Source organism: Rhincodon typus, chromosome 29 (genome assembly GCF_021869965.1).
Source record: "Rhincodon typus isolate 14 chromosome 29, sRhiTyp1.1, whole genome shotgun sequence".
Classification (NCBI taxonomy): domain Eukaryota; kingdom Metazoa; phylum Chordata; class Chondrichthyes; order Orectolobiformes; family Rhincodontidae; genus Rhincodon; species Rhincodon typus.
In genome coordinates, this window is record NC_063360.1 from 36,337,189 (window position 1) to 36,355,590 (window position 18,402).

General features: G+C 45.0%; 1 protein-coding gene across 1 annotated transcript in view; it reads left to right on the plus strand.

The window, feature by feature from the left end:
• Nucleotides 1-18,402, plus strand: part of cilp2 (cartilage intermediate layer protein 2) — a 36,956-nt gene that overhangs the window by 10,686 nt on the left and 7,868 nt on the right. The window contains exons 4-8 of the mRNA XM_048614119.1: nt 1,922-2,104; nt 4,852-5,010; nt 10,491-10,805; nt 12,562-12,670; nt 14,374-14,522. Coding sequence (XP_048470076.1) covers nt 1,922-2,104; nt 4,852-5,010; nt 10,491-10,805; nt 12,562-12,670; nt 14,374-14,522 — 915 coding nt within the window. The remainder of the gene's footprint in view (nt 1-1,921; nt 2,105-4,851; nt 5,011-10,490; nt 10,806-12,561; nt 12,671-14,373; nt 14,523-18,402) is intronic.

The following is an 18,402-nucleotide window of genomic DNA, read 5'->3' on the forward strand; positions in this document are numbered from 1 at the left end:
TCCTGGTCTCGTACCAACATTCCTTTCCAATGTCATTTTTTTGTTCTCTTTCTTCATCTGCCCGACCTAAAACCCCCAGCTTCGTCCCGTGGGCAGTTTTCTTCTCTTTAAGCCTTTTTTTTTTAAAATAAAGCAATTATTTTTATTCATGAATTCTAAATATTGTGTTTGAAACATTCAATTGAGTCGCAGGTAGGCAGAGTGGTGAAGGTGTTTGGTACACTTGCTTGGTCAGTGCACGGAGTATGGGAGTTGGGAGGTCATGTTGCAGCTGTGCAAGACATTGGTTAGGCAAGTTTTGGAATTCTGCATTCAGTTCTGGTCTCCCTGCTATTGGAAAGATGTTGTTAGCTCAAAAAAGGGGAGGTGCTGACCTAGTGGTATCATCACTTGACTGTTAACCCAGCAGAGCCAGAAAATGTTCTGTGGACCTAGGTTCAAATCCCACCATGGCAGATGGTGGAATTTGAATTCAATAAATATCTGGAATTAAGTGTCTAATGATGACCATGAATCCCTTTTCGATTGTTGGGAAAAGCCCCTCTGGTTCGCTAATGTCCTTTTAGGGAAGGAAACTGCCATCCTTACTGGTCTGGCCTACATGTGACTCCAGACCCACAGCAATGTGGTTGACTCTTAACTGCCCTCTGGGCAATTAGGGATGGGCAATAAATGCTGCCTAGCCAGCAATGCCCTCATCCCATGAATGGAAAAAAGGATCAGAAAAGATTTACAAGGATGTTGCCATGGTTGGAGGGTTTGAGCTATAGGGAGAGGCTGAATAGGCTCGGTAGTTTCCCTTGGAGGCTCAGATTGAGGGGTGATCTTATAGAGGCTTAAAATCGAGGGGCGTTGATAGGATAAATAGACAGTTTTTTTTTCTGTGGGGTGGAGGAAGTCCAAAACTAGAGGGGAAGGATTTAAAAGGGACCTAAGGGGCAATGTTTTGACGCAGAGGGTGGTGCGTGTATGGCGGGAACTGCCAGAGGAAGTGGTGGAGGTGGGTACAATTACAACATTGAAAAGGCATCTGGGTGGGTACATGAATAGTAAGGGTTCAGAGGGATATGAGCCGAATGCTGGCAAATGGGTCTAGATTTATTCTGGATATGTGGTCGGCATAGACGAGTTGGACCGAAGGGTCTGTTTCCGTGCTGTACATCTCTATTACTCTATGACTGTGATTGAATGAATAAATTAGATTTTGTGTGACAATATGCTGAGGATGGCATTTCCAGCTTTACATTTTCTAGGTTGGAGCTCTGCGAGAACAACTTCTTCCTCGTTGTGAGACTTATCAACAGACCTCTCCTATATTAGAGTTGATCTTTCTCTGCACCTTCTATGTTGCCTGTGACATTACACTTTGCATTCTGTTCTATTACCCTGATGTACTTATTTAAGGTATTATTTGTCTGGATGGCATGCAAAACAATACTTGTCACTGTATCTCAGTGCATGTGACAATAACAAACCAAATCTAGGTGGTGTATATTTTATATCACACCTCAATGCAAAGTTGACACTACTTTCTCTGCATATATCGTGTTTTATTCTCAATGCTTTATAATGTCTGCTTCATGCTTCAGCTCTGCCTTCCAGCTCTTCCTACAGCTTCTTTACTTTGAGTTCAAAATTCGGCTTCATTAATCAGGCACAGTGAGACACGATAGTGAACAGGCTTCGATAATCAAACACGGAACAATGGAACATTGCAATACAGGCTTTTGTGGCACAGTGGTAATGTCCCTACCTCTGGACCAGGGTCATGGATTCAAGTCCCACCTGCTCCAGAAGTATGTAGTAGCATCTCTGAGGGAGCTGATTGGAAAATACGTTGAACAGTGCAATGGCGGAAGCTGCCATGTATGAACTTGAATATGTTGATCTCACTGTCTTGTTTGTGAACTCTTGTCCTCAGTTCAAGCCTATTGGTCAAACTGGTCAGCGTGGAGTTCGTGCTCGGTGACCGCATGTGGCGATACGGGGATCCAAGCTCGCCAGCGCACCTGCACAAACAGCATGCGTTTCCGCTTCATCATGGCTCCGAAATGCAAGGGAAAGGCCATTGAGCGGCGAGACTGCAGCACTGAACCCTGCCAGGGTAAGAGCTAAATACACTCCACTCACTCACCCACCCATCGAGACATCTCAGCATTAGAGAGAAACCACAGACAGCTCCCCTCTGACACACAGCCTCCTGTTCCAGCCTGATCCACCGTTCAACCGTGGGGAGGCGATAGCCTAGTGGTATTATCACTGGACTGTTAATCCAGAGACCCAAGTAACATCCTGGGGACTTGGGTTCAAATCCTGCTATGGCACATGGTGGAATTTGACTTCCATAAAATATCTGGAATTAAGAATCTAACAATGAATTCATTGATTGTCAGGAAGAACCCATCTGGTTCACTAATGTCCTTTAGGGAAGGAAGCTGCCAGCCTATGTCTGAATCCAGACCCACAACAATGTGGTTGACTCTTAACCACCCTCTGGGCAATTAGGAATGGGAAATGCTGCCTGGCCAGTGATGCCCTGATCCCATTAATGAACAAAGGGGAAACAAAAACAGTTCCTGTTTATTCTGGACCTTAACTCCATCTACCTGCTGTGGTTTCACATTCCTCAATACCTTTTAACTAACTGCATTCTGATGTCCTCCCTTTTCAGACTGTAAGGCACCTGTACTTGTCTTCGTAAAAGCTGGGATGAGAAAAAGATTTGCAATTAGTAACCTAGGCCCAGTATGAACCATTGTGCCAGTTCTTGCTATGTCGACCCTAGTAGATACACCATGGGTAGATATGGATTTGAGAAGGGACCGAGTGGTTTATTTTATACCGTAGACCATAAGAAATAGGAACAGGAGTAGGCCATTCAACCCCTTGAACCTGCTCTGCCATTCAGTAGGTGGGTGATTTTCTTATGGTTAAAGATTAATAGCTGTTCTGGAGCACAGGACTTTGGGTGTCTTGTACACAAGTCACTGTAGACTCATGTGCAAGTAACTAATCATAAGGTAAATAGAATCGTAACCTTTCTCTCCAGGCCTGAGCTCTGAAATCAGGATTTAACAAACATCACAATTAGTAGCTGGAGAAGGCCAATCAGCCCCTCAAGCCTGTCTACAATTCAATACAATTATTGCTGATCCAGTTGTGGCCTTGACTGTACTTTCCTACCTATCCCCATAATCTTGTCTCCTTGTCAATCACATATCTGCCTGACGCATACTTGATTATATCAGATGATCCAGCTTCCCATCCTCCAAAGATCTTCTCTGAGAAATAATGCCTCCTCGTCTAAAGGATTTACTCTGTGCGTCCTACTTCCTCAGGGTGTAGCATTGTCTGATTTTCTTTTGTATGTTTTCTTAATTAATCCTTTCACCTCTCCCCTCGCCTGACTCTCAGGTTAAACTCCCCACCAATTGTCTATTTCTCTTTCTTGTCTCTTTGTGTGTGTCTCTCTCTCTCTCCTGACTTTATCCATTATAATCCACCTCCCCCCCCCCCCCCCCCCCCCCACCCCCAATCTCTGTTGTTAGATTTGGAGAAACTAGAATTGGAGTTAAAGAGACTGAGGGTAAAGCAGGGAGATGTGCATGCTATGACAGGTTTGGATAACACAGACTCTGACAGAAAAGTTGTAGTCAGAGGCCGATGAAATGAGGAAAGGACAGATTTAAGGCTTTGGGCATGAGGTAGAAGGGCATATGAGAGGATTTTATTCTGCAGTGAGTGGGAACAGCCTTGAGTATGTTGTTTATAATGGTGGTGGAAGCAATGACAATTGATGACTGCAATAGAGGAAGTGATGGCCTGGTGGTATTATCACTAGACTATTAATCCAGAAGCCCAGGAAATGTTCTGGGGACCAGGGTTCAAATCCTGCTATGGCCAATGGTGTAATTTGAATTAATTTAACAAATCCAGAGTTATGGGTTAATGGTAATTGCTGGGGGGAGAAACACACCTGTTTCAGTAATTCTCCTTTTGGTCAAACTGCCATCCTTACCTGAGATAACAAGGTGCAGAGCTGGGTGAACACAGCAGGCCGAGCACGAAGGCTGACGTTTCGGGCCTAGACCCTTCTTCAGAAAGTCTAGGCCCGAAACATCAGCTTTCCTGCTCCTCTGATGCTGCTTGGCCTGCTGTGTTCATCCAGCTCTACACCTTGTTATCTCAGATTCTCCAGCATCTGCCATTCCTGCTATCTCTGCCATCCTTACCTGGTCTGGCCTACATGTGACTCCAGACCCACAGCAATGTGGTTGACTTAACTGCCCTCTGGGCAATTAGGGATGGGCAATAAATGCTGCCTAGCCAGCGACACCCTCATCCCGTGAATGAATAAAACAAACTACATTGAGAGCGCAGAGCAACAGGTTCTAAGCTGCACGTCTGCTCGGCTCTGCCTATAGCAGCGTGGTGTCCCATTGCGGAAGCTGTGACTTCCCTAGACCTCCACACAGTGGCAGCACAATGGGATCAATTCAATTGCTGTACAGAGGGTCAGCATGAATTTGATGGGCTGACTGACCTCTTTTTATGCACCATAATGACTCTATGGCTCTAACATCGTACTCCTTCCCTCTACAAGTCTCCTTTAAAACTCGTTGACCAAGCTTTTGGTCACTTTACGCAACTCAGTGTCAAATTTTAGTCTGATAATTGCTCCTGTGAAATGCCCTGTGGTGTTCTACTACATTCAAGGTGTCACATGAATGCAGGTTGTTGTTTTGCTGCTTTGATAACAGCCACCTCCCTCTCTCCCTCCCTGATGTAATTTATTAGTCCTGTTTTGGAACAATATACTGACTTCATTCCCCGCCCCATCTGATTTTGAAGAGGCCCATTGGACAGACTGGGGGCCGTGGACCGAGTGTTCTGTCTCGTGTGGAACAGGTCACATCCTGCGCCGTCGAAGCTGTGGCCGAACCCCAAAAAGGACGACCTGCACTGGCCGGCCGATTGAAGTCCAGAAGTGCAGCCGCGCTCCTTGTGCAGGTAAAGAAATCATCTACAAACAGGGCACTGGGTAGTGTTGTAGAGCAGAGGGACCTAGGGGTGCAGGTACATGATTCTTTTAAGTTTGCGTTATATGTAGGCAAGCTGGTTAAGAAGGTGTTTAGCACGCTTGCCTTCATTGCTCAGTCCTTTCACAATAGGAGTTGGGACATTATGTTGAGGTTGTACAGGATGTTGGCGAGGCCACTTCTGGAATACTGTGTCCCCAGTTATAGGAAGGATCTTATTAAGCTGGAGAGTTCAGAAGAGATTTAATAGGATGTTGCCAGGAATAGAGGGTTTGAGTTATAGGGAGAAGCTGGATAGTCAGGGACTTTTTTCACTGGAACATAGGAGGTCGAGGAGTGACCTTAGAGGTTTATAAAATCATGAGGGGTATAGAAAGGGTTAATGGTTGGCATCTTTTCCCTAGGATGGGGGATTTTGAGACTAGGGGGCACATTTTTTTTAAGGTGAGAGGAGAGATTTAAAAAAGACATGAGGGGCAATTGTTTTTACACAGGGTCATTCGCATCTGGAATGAACTTCCTGAGGAAGTGGTGGATATGGGCACAATTACATTTAAAAGACACTTAGATAAGTACATGAGTAGGAAAGGTTCAGAGGGGTATGGGCCAGGAGCTGGTAGATGGGACTAGTTTAGTTTGGGATTATGTTCAGCATGGACTGGTTGGCCTGAAGGGTCTGTTTCTGTGCTGTATGACTCTGACTACATCGACAAGGTCAGTCCTGCATGCTCTTTCAATCCTTCGGGATTCCCCAGTGCATTTAGAGTCCTGAAGGGTTCATTATTGGAAAGTATAGACCCTGCTGCGATGTGGCAGTAAACTGGTGCTCAGCAAGATCAAAAAATTGAGTCATTTGATGGTACAGAATTGGAGTATTGCTGTAAAAAGACACATTTTGTTGAAACTTTTCATTTTGCACTCATCAGGACAATTCACAAGTAAATGGGAAACATCATTTTACAGTGTTTGAGCAGAGAATGTTGATTGGTTGTTAAGAACTCGAATTGGCAGAGGTATTGCCTGAGTACTTCAAGAATTTCACTGGCAACCAGTTTAAGATTCTGTCAGGCGGGTAGTTTGATAGATTTGTACTAGGAGCTGAATACATTAATACACAGGCCCCTACTTGCAGACTGTAAGAACATATACAGAGTTCATCTATTTCAGCTCCACAAAACAGGTGACAACCATTCTCTGGTCATTTCTCAGGGCAATGTGCTGTGTCAACCTTCTTGGTTTAAATTTAAACAAAGCTTGGCAGTTAATTGTCTCTCATCTAACTGACACATTCTCCATAGCAACACCTCTAGCCATGGAGGCATTCTGGAGGGCCTTGTTTCTATTAAAATGATCATCCGATGTGCAAGGGTATGGGGAAAAGGCAGAAGAATAACGCTAAGTTAAAATGTTCATTTGATGAGTTGGTACAGACATGATGGGCTGAATGGCCTCCTCTTTTTTTTAACCTTGCTGTGACTCCGGTGAGAGGGAGGTACCAATCTGGTCCTGAAAATGTTACATTTTCCAAAGGAAAGTACTCCATCCCTGGGTCATGCTGGAACTGCAGGGGTGCCAGGCAACATGGCTTTGCCAGCTTTGGCATGTCAAGATTTTGGCAAAACCTCTCCATTATGACCCATTGGTCGATGGACTCCTGATGGGAGGAAGATAGCAACTTCTGTGAGGCATTGGGAGAATTCCAGCACTGGCTGAGCTCTCACTCTCGCTCCCTCCTTCTGTATGATAGCAATCACTCTCTGAAAAAGAAACTCCCACAACAAATCCTACAGTGCAGAAAGAGGCCATTCAGCCCATTGATTCTGCACAGACCCTCCAAAGAGCACCCCACCCCATTCCTCCCCACTTTCCCTGGCTAAACTACACAGGCCTGACACTAATGGATGACTTAGCATGGCCAATCCACCTAGTCTGCACATCTTTGGACTGTGGGAGGAAACCGGAGCACCCGGAGGAAACCCGCACAGACACGGGGAGAATGTGTAAACTCCACAGTCACCCGAGGGTGGAATCAAACCCTGGTCCCTGGTGCCATGAGGCAGCAGTGCTAACCACTGAGCCACCGTGCCACCTGGTTTGTTCTGAAGATCCTGAAGGGTCACCAGACCCGAAACGTTAACTCTTTGTTTTTTCCTTCATAGATGCTGCCAGACCTGCTGAGCTTTTCCAGCAACTTCTGTTTTTGTTCCTGATTTACAGCATCCACAGTTCTTTCAGTCTTTGATTTATCTTTTGTTGAGTTTTTCTTTGTCACCATCAGCAGTGGAAGTTTCTAGCAAGGTATATAAATATATAGCCCAACAACCCTTACACACCCACACTCACACTCTCATTTTTAGTTTGAAACTTAAACAAGTGGGGAGGTCGGTTATCTGTCAGTGCTGGATACATTTCCAAATTGCTCAGTGTCAGGGCTGAACAGTGTTTATTGTGGGGATGAACTACCCTGTAATTAGAGTCTGCTCGTGACTCCTCGCTCTGAGGTGTAATTTTAATTTTAAGCAGAAGGAGAGGCACTCTCTCACACTCTCTCTGATGGGAAGTACCATCTTCTTCGATTCCTCAGGCAGCGATCTTCATTAAAAGGACAGCACTGTCGCACACACTTTTCAGGAAATCTCTTGTGTCAGTCGGGGCTCAGTTAGTAGCACTTTGTCTCTCCTCTTGGAGCTAGTTAGGTCACGGTAGGTCAAGCCCATTCCACAAACCTGAACATCTGTAATGTAAACTGCTGCTCCCAGCATCAATAGCAAAGGAGTACTGCTCTCGTTCTTCAGAGGTTAAACAAATCTGACCTCTCAAGAAGACATTAAATATCCCACAACCTTTTATTTCAAGGACGACTGGGATGGAGGGTGACCAACGTTCAGCCTGTTTCAAGTTTACCCTTCAATCAGTCTGTCTTCCTCTCTGTCTTCCTCTCTGTCTTCCTCTCGATACCGAGAATCGGCATAATACAAACACAGTACTGGAGAAACATCTCACCCCACCAGATTTGGTAGCAGCCGAAGGAAACAACAAATGAAATGCTTCTGTCCTCACAGATGCTGCCAAACCTGCTGAGTTTCTCCAGCACTTTGCTGTGATTTCATATTCCCAACATCTGCAGCATTTAATTTAATTTTAATTTTAATTTTGGTAAATATTGAGTTGGAATAGTGTGCTTGAGGGTGTGTGGGCTAGGTGATCACCTCATGTCTACCCTGAGACTTGGCATGTGCAAAATGATACAGGTCACACCCAATGGGTCCATCAAGGCGTTTTACCACCAATGAAGCGTTTTTAGGTGTACTTACTGCTGAAATTAACAAATTAAATACAGATCAGGATCTTGACTATACCGCTAATCAGGCTCCTTTTGTTTGTCAATTAAATTCCTCTTTGCACATTAATACTGGACTCTTGTCTGCAGTTTGTGGATCTTTAACGTTTGTGTTTTGAATTGGTGTGTCTTCTGCCACCTCAGTATGACAGGAACTCTATGCCATTTAGAACTGGACATCAATGCCCCCCTTTTTTTTCAGTTCTTCCAGAGGATATGAGCATCAGTGGCAAGGCAGAATTTATCACCTATTCCTAATTTCTCATTGTTGAGACCAGACCAGGCAGTGATGGGCAGATTGCCTTCATTTCATGTACCAGATTGGTTTTGTTTTTAGAGCAACTGTAGTTGCCATTATATTGGCTTTTCTGCCATGTTGGGATTCAAGCCCATATCCCAGTGCATTAGCCTGGAGTTCTGGATTATGGCCCAGTATCATTACCACTGTGCCACCGACTGTATAACATGTGCCACAGATGGTTATACATGGGAGGAATGTTTACTTTCACTGCTTTGGCCACTGTCACACTTAATGAATGGTGGGCAGAGAGCTGAGGGCATGGGACCTGGGAGGCAGCTGTTAGAAGTGGGGATGTGTGAATATTGCACTCGCTGGCTTTTAACTGACTTAAAAACATTTGAAAGTAAATCCTTTTGTTTGCTCCTGTTCTGTGACACAAGCCGACACCCGTGGTATCACTGGCAGTGTGAGTAGTGACTGTGTTTCTTACATCACAGTAACAGCAAACGCAGCCATTTTAAGTAGCGTTACTGGGCAAGATGCTATTGTATGCATCATTCTGAGGAATAGCAGAACTATATCACTTAGAGTTGGGATTGTGAGGCCAGTGAGGATGGAAATGATTACCAGACTGATTGCTGGATTGACAGATCTGGCATATGAAGAGAGATTGGATCAGTTAGGAGTATAGTCATTGGAGCTTAGATGAATGAGGGGGATCTCATAGAAATCTATAAAGTTCTAACAGGACTAGACAAGGTAAACATGGGATGGATGTACTTGATGGTGGAGGAGTCCAGAACCAGCACAGGGGTCACTGTCTAAGGATATACGGTAGACCATTTAAGTTTGAGATGGGGAGAATGCCTTCACAAGAGATTGGGAAGCCTGTGGAATTCTCTGCCATAGAGTGAGGTTGAGGCAAAACACTGCATTTTCAAGAAGGAGCTGGATATATTTATAGAGTCGTAGAGTTATACAGCATTGAAACAGACTGTTTGGTCCGTCTCGACCATGCCAACCAGATATCCTAAACTGCTTTAATCCCATTTGCCAGCATTTGGCCCTTGACCCTCTAAACCCTTCCCATTCATATACCCATTTGATACCTTTTAAATGTTGTAATTGTTCCAGTGTTCCAGCCTTGACTACCTCCTCTGGCAGCTCATTCCATACACACACTACCCTCTGCATGAAAAAGCTGCCTCAGATCCCTTTTAAATCTTTCCCCTCTCACCTTAAACCTGTGCCCTCTAGTTTTGGACTCCCCTACCCTAGGAAAAAGACCTTGGCTATTCACCCTATCCATGCCCCTTATGATTTTATAAACCTCTATAAGGTCACCCCTCAGCCTCCAATGCTCCAGGCAAAATCACCCCAGCCTATCCAGCCCGTCCCTATAGCCCAAACCCTCCAACCCTGGCAATATCCTTGTATATCTTTTCTGAACCCTTCCAAGTTTCACAACATGCTTTCTATAGGAGGGAGACTAGAACTGAACGCAGTATTCCAAAAGTGGCCTAACCAATGTCCTGTACAGTCGCAACGTGACCTCCCAACTCCTGTACTCAGTGCACTTACCAATAAAGGCAAGCGTACCAAACACCACTTTCATCATCCTATTTACCTGGGACTCCACTTTTGAAAAACAATGTGCCACACCCAAAGGCCTCTTTATTAGGCAAAGTTCTTAGGCCTAATGGGATCAAAGGGGAGAAAGCAGGAACAGGAGACTGAGTTGGATGATCAGCTGTGATCGTATTGAAAGATGGAGCAGGCTCATAGGGCTGAATGGCCTACTCCTGTTCCTACCTTCTATGTTTCTGTAAGAACAGCAATTAATAAAACCGATGGGTCTGTTATGTTACAGTCTGTCAGCACGTGTGTGCAGTGGGACACGTCAGTGAAGAATGTAATGGCTGTGTCTGTGACCAACACCTTTTACTGGGCACAGTGCATTCAGCAAATGGAGTCCCCGTTAGCCGGAGTAGGATAGCGATGGAGGATCAGCCAAATGTGACCGTCACGGTCAGCGATGAAAATGGCTCTTTCAAGATCCCTGGCATTTGTGCCGACAGCAAGACCCGTCTCCTGATCGAAAGTGCGAGGTTTGCCCCCTCTGTGTTTCAAGCAGCTCAGAATAGCACAGAATCATCAGTGGTGAAGGTGGTTCTGGAGAGAGCTGGTTAGTAACTATCTCAAACGTTTGATCTCTCCTTGGGCGGTCAACCTTTTCGCTAACTCTGCTCGTCGATCTTCAAAGAGAAAGGCAAAGCAGCAAGCCATGAGAAAGTGGCAAAGCTCACTCCAGGCCCTCGAGATTACTCTACTGTTCAATCTCATTATATCACATTATTTCAAATGTACTTGGCTATCTCCCCTCACACTCTTGCTATCCCTGCACCCACTCAATTTACAATTTCAGTTGACTCCCAGTAGCTTTATTCAAATTTCCAGATTCCAGCAACGCTCCATTTATTTCACTCACAGGCTGTAGGTGTCACTGGCTAGGCCAGCAATTTGTTGCCTATCTCTACCTGCCCAGAGGGAGTCACCTGTAGGTCAGACCAGATACAGATGGCAGGTTTTCTTCCCTAAAGGACGTTAGTGAACCAGATGGGTTTTTAAGACGATCAACAATGGTTACGTGGTCAACATTAGACCAGATTTTTAGTAATTTCACATTTCACCACCAGCCATGGCAAGACTTGAACCTACAACCCCAGCTCCAGAGGCTCTGGATCACTGAAGCAGTGATACAGCCTCTGTACCACCGCCTTCCTTTATTCACAGCTTTCTTTCTCAATTTCTTTCTTTTTAACTCGATCTCTGAAGGTACATCTTTGTGCTTTTAGCCACCTGACCTACAAGTTCCTTTTGGGGCTTGTAACACTCCTACAGGTTACCCTAAGACATTCTATTATTCTAAAATGGTATATAAACACAAGTTGTGTTGTTGTTATCCAGTTATCAAACAAGAAAACCCACATTCAATTTGGAGTTTTAACAATCCTAAGGCCAATTCTGTGATGCACATAAGACCATTAGTCATAAGACATGGGAGCAGAAGTAGACCATTCAGCCCATCGAGTTTGCTCCATCATTCAATGAGATCATGGCTGCTCTGAGAATCCTCAACTCCACTTTCCTGCCTTTTCCCCATAACCCTTGATTTCTCTTACTGATTAAAAACCTGTCAATCGCAGCCTTGAATACACTTCCCCACCCAACTTCATTGGGCAGTATTTAATGGATGTGACAGGGTTTGCTGGTGGACTGGAGATCCAGCATGCAGCCCAAGCCACCTCTTTTTGGGAAGACCCAAAGGCTTAAATATGACTCATGCTTCTTAAAGGACAGTGGCAGACCCTCTCCAGGAACAAGGACTCTGGGAGCAAAAGTACTCTTCTCTGCGAGATGCTGACCAATCGGAGGCTGGGCAACTCTTTGCTGGTCAGCAGCCCCGCTCGGAGCCAGTGGCTGCCACCGGTAGTGCACCCAGCCAACTCTCAGGATCTCACCATTGGACCTGGGGTAGGTAAGTGATGAGAGAGAGTGGGAGAGTGGGTTGCAAACTCCTCCCCATTTCACAAAGCTGGGTCCTTCGATCAGGTGCTGAATTCCTTTAAACTGAGAAAGCCTATAATTAACCCTGACAGAGTTTGCCCTGAGTTTCTCTTGCCTGGCACTGAGAGTGCCCACTGGTGGCATGGTGACACTCTTCATTGAGCAGTCTGTTGGGTACAGGGTAGGATGGTCATCTGTGAGCTTTCCAACCAGGCACTTAATCTGGGTGCAGTGGGCATGGTGGCTGGGCCTTCTTTCTGACTAAAAGTCCAACCTGCAGAGGGCATAAAATTCTGGACAGTATTTTTTCTGTACTTATCAACATTCTGATCTCAGCTGTCCTTCGTTCCTTCTTTCTCCTCTCTCTTCGACAGAAAAGCCCTACATTGTGAAACACCCTGAGACAAAAGTACGATTTGAAGGTCAGCGAGTGTCCTTTTGCTGCAAGGCCACTGGATCTCCATCTCCACTTCAATATTTGTGGTGAGGCACTTTCTTAAGATTTCTCTTTCTCTTTTCGGCTGCCCCCAAAACTGACCCACTTCCTTCCGCAGCTGCAAGACTTGGACAGAGATTGAGTTGAGTTCGGGTTTCCTGAAGCTTGAAACTATGCAGGATTAAATCGGTTTGTTCAGTATCCCTTCCGCCACCTTAAACATCTCAGTGCCTTGCCCACCGACACATGGTAGCAGCAGTGTGTACCATAAACAGGATGCACTGCAGCAATTTGTCAAGGCTCCTTTGACAGCACCTTCCAAACCCATGAAGACCACTAGAAGAACAAGGCTAAAAGGTGCAAGGACACACCAGCACTCACAGGTTCCTGGTCCAATTGCAATGGCTCAGTCCAGTAGCTCAACACCACCTTCTCAAAAGTCAATTAGTGATAATATTAGAAAACATGTGAGATTCAGAGGGGTCTTGACAAGTTGCATGTGTGAAAATGTTTTCTCTTATTGGAGAGCTAAGGCTCACTGTTTAAAAATCCAGGATCACCCATTTGAGTCAGAGATAAAGCAATATTTTTTGGTAAGACTTTAGAACTCTCTTCCTGAACATAGAACATAGAACATAGAACATAGAACATTACAGCGCAGTACAGGCCCTTCGGCCCTCGATGTTGCGCCGACCTGTGAAACCAATCTGAAGCCCATCTAACCTAAACTATTCCATTATCATCCATATGTTTATCCAATGACCATTTAAATGCCCTTAAAGTGGGCGAGTCTACTATTTTTGCAGGCAGGGCATTCCACGCCCTTACTAAAGGGCAGTGGAAGCAAAGACATAGAATCCCTACAGTACAGATAGAGGCCATTTGGCCCAATTGAGTCTGCACCAACCCTCCAGAGAGCATTCCACCCTGATCCACCTCTCCTGCACTCTACGGGCAATTTAGCACGGCCAATCCACATAACCTACACATCTTTGGACTTTGGAAACCAGAGCACCCAGGGCAAAACCCACACAGATACAGGGAGAATGTGCAAACTCCACACAGACAGTCGCCCAAGTTTGGAATTGAACCCGGGTCCCTGGTGCTGTGAGGCAGCAGTGATAACCACTGAGCACCATACCAGCCAGTCCTTGACTATTTGCAAGGCAGAGGTGGAGAGATTCTTGATAAGCGAAGGTGGGGGGGGTGAAACGTTATCATAGGTCACTGGGAACATGAATGCAAGGTTACAATCAAATTGGCCTTGATTTTACGGAATGGCAGAGCTAGCTCGAGGGGCTGAATGGCCTCTGTAAGTTTATATGAGCATTGAATATTGTCCTATATGAAGGTTGTCAACCCTGCAGGATTGCAATAATCAGGGATCAGAATGATAGCTGCATTTATTCTAAAAGATTTAAGGTTTTGAAGTTTTCTTTGAATACCTTTGTTTGTTTGTTGATGATCCAATCAGAGAAGGAAGAATCTGTTTGCTTTCTGGCTGTGGGGAAGATGGAGCTCTGCAAGGATGGGCGTGTGGGGTGAGCAATGGCAGGAGTGTGTGAGGGTGAAGCAGGAGGAATCTGCTGGATTATCCTCCCTACTGTATAGACACAAACTCCACAGCTCTTATCCAAGTGGGTGGGTTTCCCTGTGTCATGTCACTGTGAGTCTGATCATTGTTGCAATTCTAACATTACCAACTTTTCTTTCTACCAATGTCTGCCCTCGCTTGTTGACTTTTGCCCAGGTATCACAATGGAACACTGCTGGACACAAAAAATGAAGAAACTTTATTGCTGAAGGAGTTGAAGAACTGGCAGGGAGGGGAATACCAGTGCAAAGTTTCCAATGGCATCAGCTCCATCAAATCAGTTCCAGCAACTCTCACAGTTACAGGTGGGTGACTGTACATGGAATATTCAGTTCCAACTCTTTTTCACACTCACTTTCTCGCTCTCTTTCTCTTTCTCACTTGCTCAATCTCTCGCTGTCACTCTGTGCTGAGGCACTTAGTCCTGTCTCTCTGTCTCCCTCTCTCTCTCTGCCTCTGTCCCTCACACACTCACTACTCTTACACTCTCACACACACACACACACAGAATCAACAGCCATTACAGAATTCGTCTGGTGTCTTCTCTCTCCCAGTCACAAATATGTTGACTCCTGCTGCTCCCAGCCAACGACAGCCTTGCAGTTTCTTCTATGTGTGGCCATTTGTCCCATCTGGTACATGTCATTGTTCTATCCCACAGTGATAGGATATCCCCTCGTGGTGGTCTGATCTTGAGCAGAGTGGGCGTGTGAGATCAGTCCATGGAGAGCCGATTGTGAATGCAGAGTTCACAGGTTCTGAAGGCACTGAGACTGTTTCAGTGATCATGGGCAGAACTTGTGAACCATTGAAACCAGAATCTCCAGAAAGAAAGAATTCAGTGAAGACTGGCTGAAAGGGGCTGGTTAGGAAAGGAGCCCACCTCTAAAGGAGCAGCTGCTGCATGAGGGAAGTGGTGTGAGGGAGTGCATTGCTAAAGTAGACTCTGGTTGCGATTGGGGAGAGAGACAAAGAAGGGTGAGTCAAGGGAAATCAACAGATGTTTTTCTGAGCCTGAAGGTCCAACACCTGGCTTTCCATGACCCCCAATGATATTCTCCAAATGCACAAAGGGGTATTCCCTCCTGTCAGGTTCCTGAATCCTGTAGGCTTGATATAACTCGATATTTGACACAGGGAGAATCTCGCTATCAGGCTGTTATGAATAATCACAAGCTCAGCCATTGAGCTTCAGTGAATCAGGGTTCTATTTGTCTTCAGTCAACGTGAACCTTCGCTTCCTTCACTCTCTGAAGCTAAAATGCCACCAAGCGGGAACTACTTGGAATGGGACTGATTTTAACTCCTCCCTCAAACTGTCTGGGTTGCATAGGTGGGTAAGCGAAGAATTAGAATTAAAACTGATCATCAGAATGTCAACACACCTCTGCATTTACAGCAGACATCACTGAATAGCACTGAGGAGCAGACACCCAGCTGCACTGCCAGAGACCAGCACAGACCGAGGGCTTGTTCATTTCTGTAGCTTTAGTTCAACACTTGGCCCCAGTGTTGCTGCAAATAGCATCTAAAGATTGAAGCATTAAATTGGGTAAATTAATGAACAGCACTAAACACATTCATCACATATTTGACATCACATTCTATTACTGAAAGGATTTTTCTTCACTGTTCAGACAGATGCGCAATTAATTTATAAATCACTGCATAGATTAGCTTAGACACAGTGTTACTGCATTAATGTTTTGTTAATGCAACTTCTGAAAAATGAAATTACCTGGAATCATGCCACACTCTGTAATTTACAAAGCTTAAGGCTGCTGAAGTGAAACAGGATAATCAAGGCCCGTCATGCCTTGGGATCATTATTCAACTGTGCATCTACATTCTACCCTTCACATCATAAGATCTCCCAAGACATTTCACCAGAGCATTAACAGACATGGGATGAGTTTGAGACAAGTGACTAAAGAGCTCAGTCAAAGAACCGAGAAGCGTCCTAAAAGAGGAGAGGGGGTCTTGTGGTCCTGTGGATAAAATCCTGTCTCTGAGCTAGAACCTTTGGTTGGGGCTTATCAACCTGTAAATCAAATGGTCATTTCGTCATGCAGGACTTTAGAATCGCTGAACTCTTTCATCTCGCAGGAAATTTGCAAGAATACCAATTCAAGGGGAAAATAAAATGCACAGTGTCTGGTTCAACTCAACAATACAGACGATAGCCATTTCTTGTTCGTTTCTCAGTGTAACAGCCTGACCAATCAAGTCAACCTGACTGTCAGTTATCAGCATAGCAATGGCTCCATCTATTAGAGTGCTGATAACAAATAATTAATATTATCCTCTTGTGCAGCGTAAATGTTGGTTTTCCTCTTGAATTGGAATTTTTGCAAATTGTCCTGATGAGTGAGAGATGAAAAGCTTCAAGAAAATGGGCCTTTTCTTTCTGTGATAACTTGTAAGTCTGTCTGATAGGAGTCTGCTGGTGCACCATGCTGGATGTGGAATAGCGTCACTCAAGTAGCCTCGAGCAACAAGCTGGTGACCTACATTCCAGATTCCCAGCACCTGCTGGTTGAAATTTCTTTTCCTCAAATCCCCTCTCAATCTCCTGTCCTTCACCTTAATATTATACTTTCTCCTTATTGACCCTACAACTCATCTCTCACTAGCTTCTAAGTCAGCAAGAGAGGCGCAGAGCTTTAGGGAATAAATTTCAAATCTCATGGTGTTGACAGCTAAAGACTTGGCTGACAATAATGGAGTGATTAAAATTGATAATAGAAACTAGAAAATAGATGTGGGAGTAAGCCATTCAGCCCTTCGAGCCTGCATCACCATTCAATATGATCGTGGCTGATCATGCAATCTCAGTATCCCATTTCCACCCTCTCCCCATACCCCTTGGTCCCTTTAGCCACAAGGGCCACATCCTTATATATCTAACAAACTGGCCCCAATAGCTTCCTGTGGGAGAGAATTCCACAGGTTCATGACTCTGAGTGAACAAATTCTTCCTCATCTCAGTTCTGAATGGCTTACCCTAAATTCTTGGACTGTGGTCCTTTCTACTGGACTTTCCCAACATTGGGAACATTCTTCCTGCATTTAGCCTGTCCAGTCCCATCAGGATTTTATATGTATCTATGAGATTCCCCCTCCATTCTTCTAAATTCTAGCGAGTACCAGCCCAATTCCAGTGGAATCCAGTGAGTCCAGTAACAAATGTAGGTGGAGGAGCAGAGAGACCTTGGAAGGTTGTATGGTTGGCGAAAGTCAGAGAGACAATTCAGGAAGTGAAAAATCTGGTTTGATGAGTAGAACATTTCAATATTACCCTTATTCTTCTCACATCTCAGTCGAAGGAAAGGATTCCGATCAGCCAGGATCCTATTGAATGGTGGAGCAGGCTCGAGGGGCCAAATAGCCTTTTCCTGCTCCTGTTTCTTACGGTCTTTTGGACTCCTTTTTGCAGCTCAGCCCCTTCCCAATTGGCCATTTTTCAGGTAAGAAGATAAGGAAAGTTAGAAAGCTAAAGAAATGAGTGTGTGTGATAGTTGACCGACTGAAAAAGCAATTCACTGGTGGCATGGTATAAATCCGAGGAATTTTCCAACGCTACCCGGACCAAATTTATGAGACCCTAACCCTTGCTGTTGTTGTATTCAGTTACAGCCCATTGCAATTGCACTTCAACCACGGGGAACCACGACTGAAGCGTTTCACGTGTAGGCTGCTTGTGCCTGGCAGACAGCAGCATTGCTGTCCCAGCAGGTGCAAAATATTAATGAAGTGGAGAACTCTGAACAGTTACCAACCAGTTGTAGCTGAAATGTGGTTCCATGATGGACCAATTATGATATATTCCAGCGATTTATTGGGAATGCTCTGGCACAGGGAGATACATTCCTGGACTTATGGAACTCACACATGTGGAATCATTTGCCTCATTTTCTTTAATTGTCTCATGCCAGACGCTTGAACTAGTTCTGGATTTCCAGGCTTCAGCATTTTATTCTGTGTCCCAACACCCAACCCCATCACCTCTTGCCTCCCACTGGGGTACAGTTTGCTCCTGCTCCCCCTACAGTTGATGTGGATGGACTGGGTCACTAATGACAATGCTTCTATGAGATCTTGCTGTGTAATGATGGGCTGACATCTCCTTCACTGAGGTAATGGTATGGTGGTCGTGTCACTAGGTTTATAATCCAGAGCCTCTGG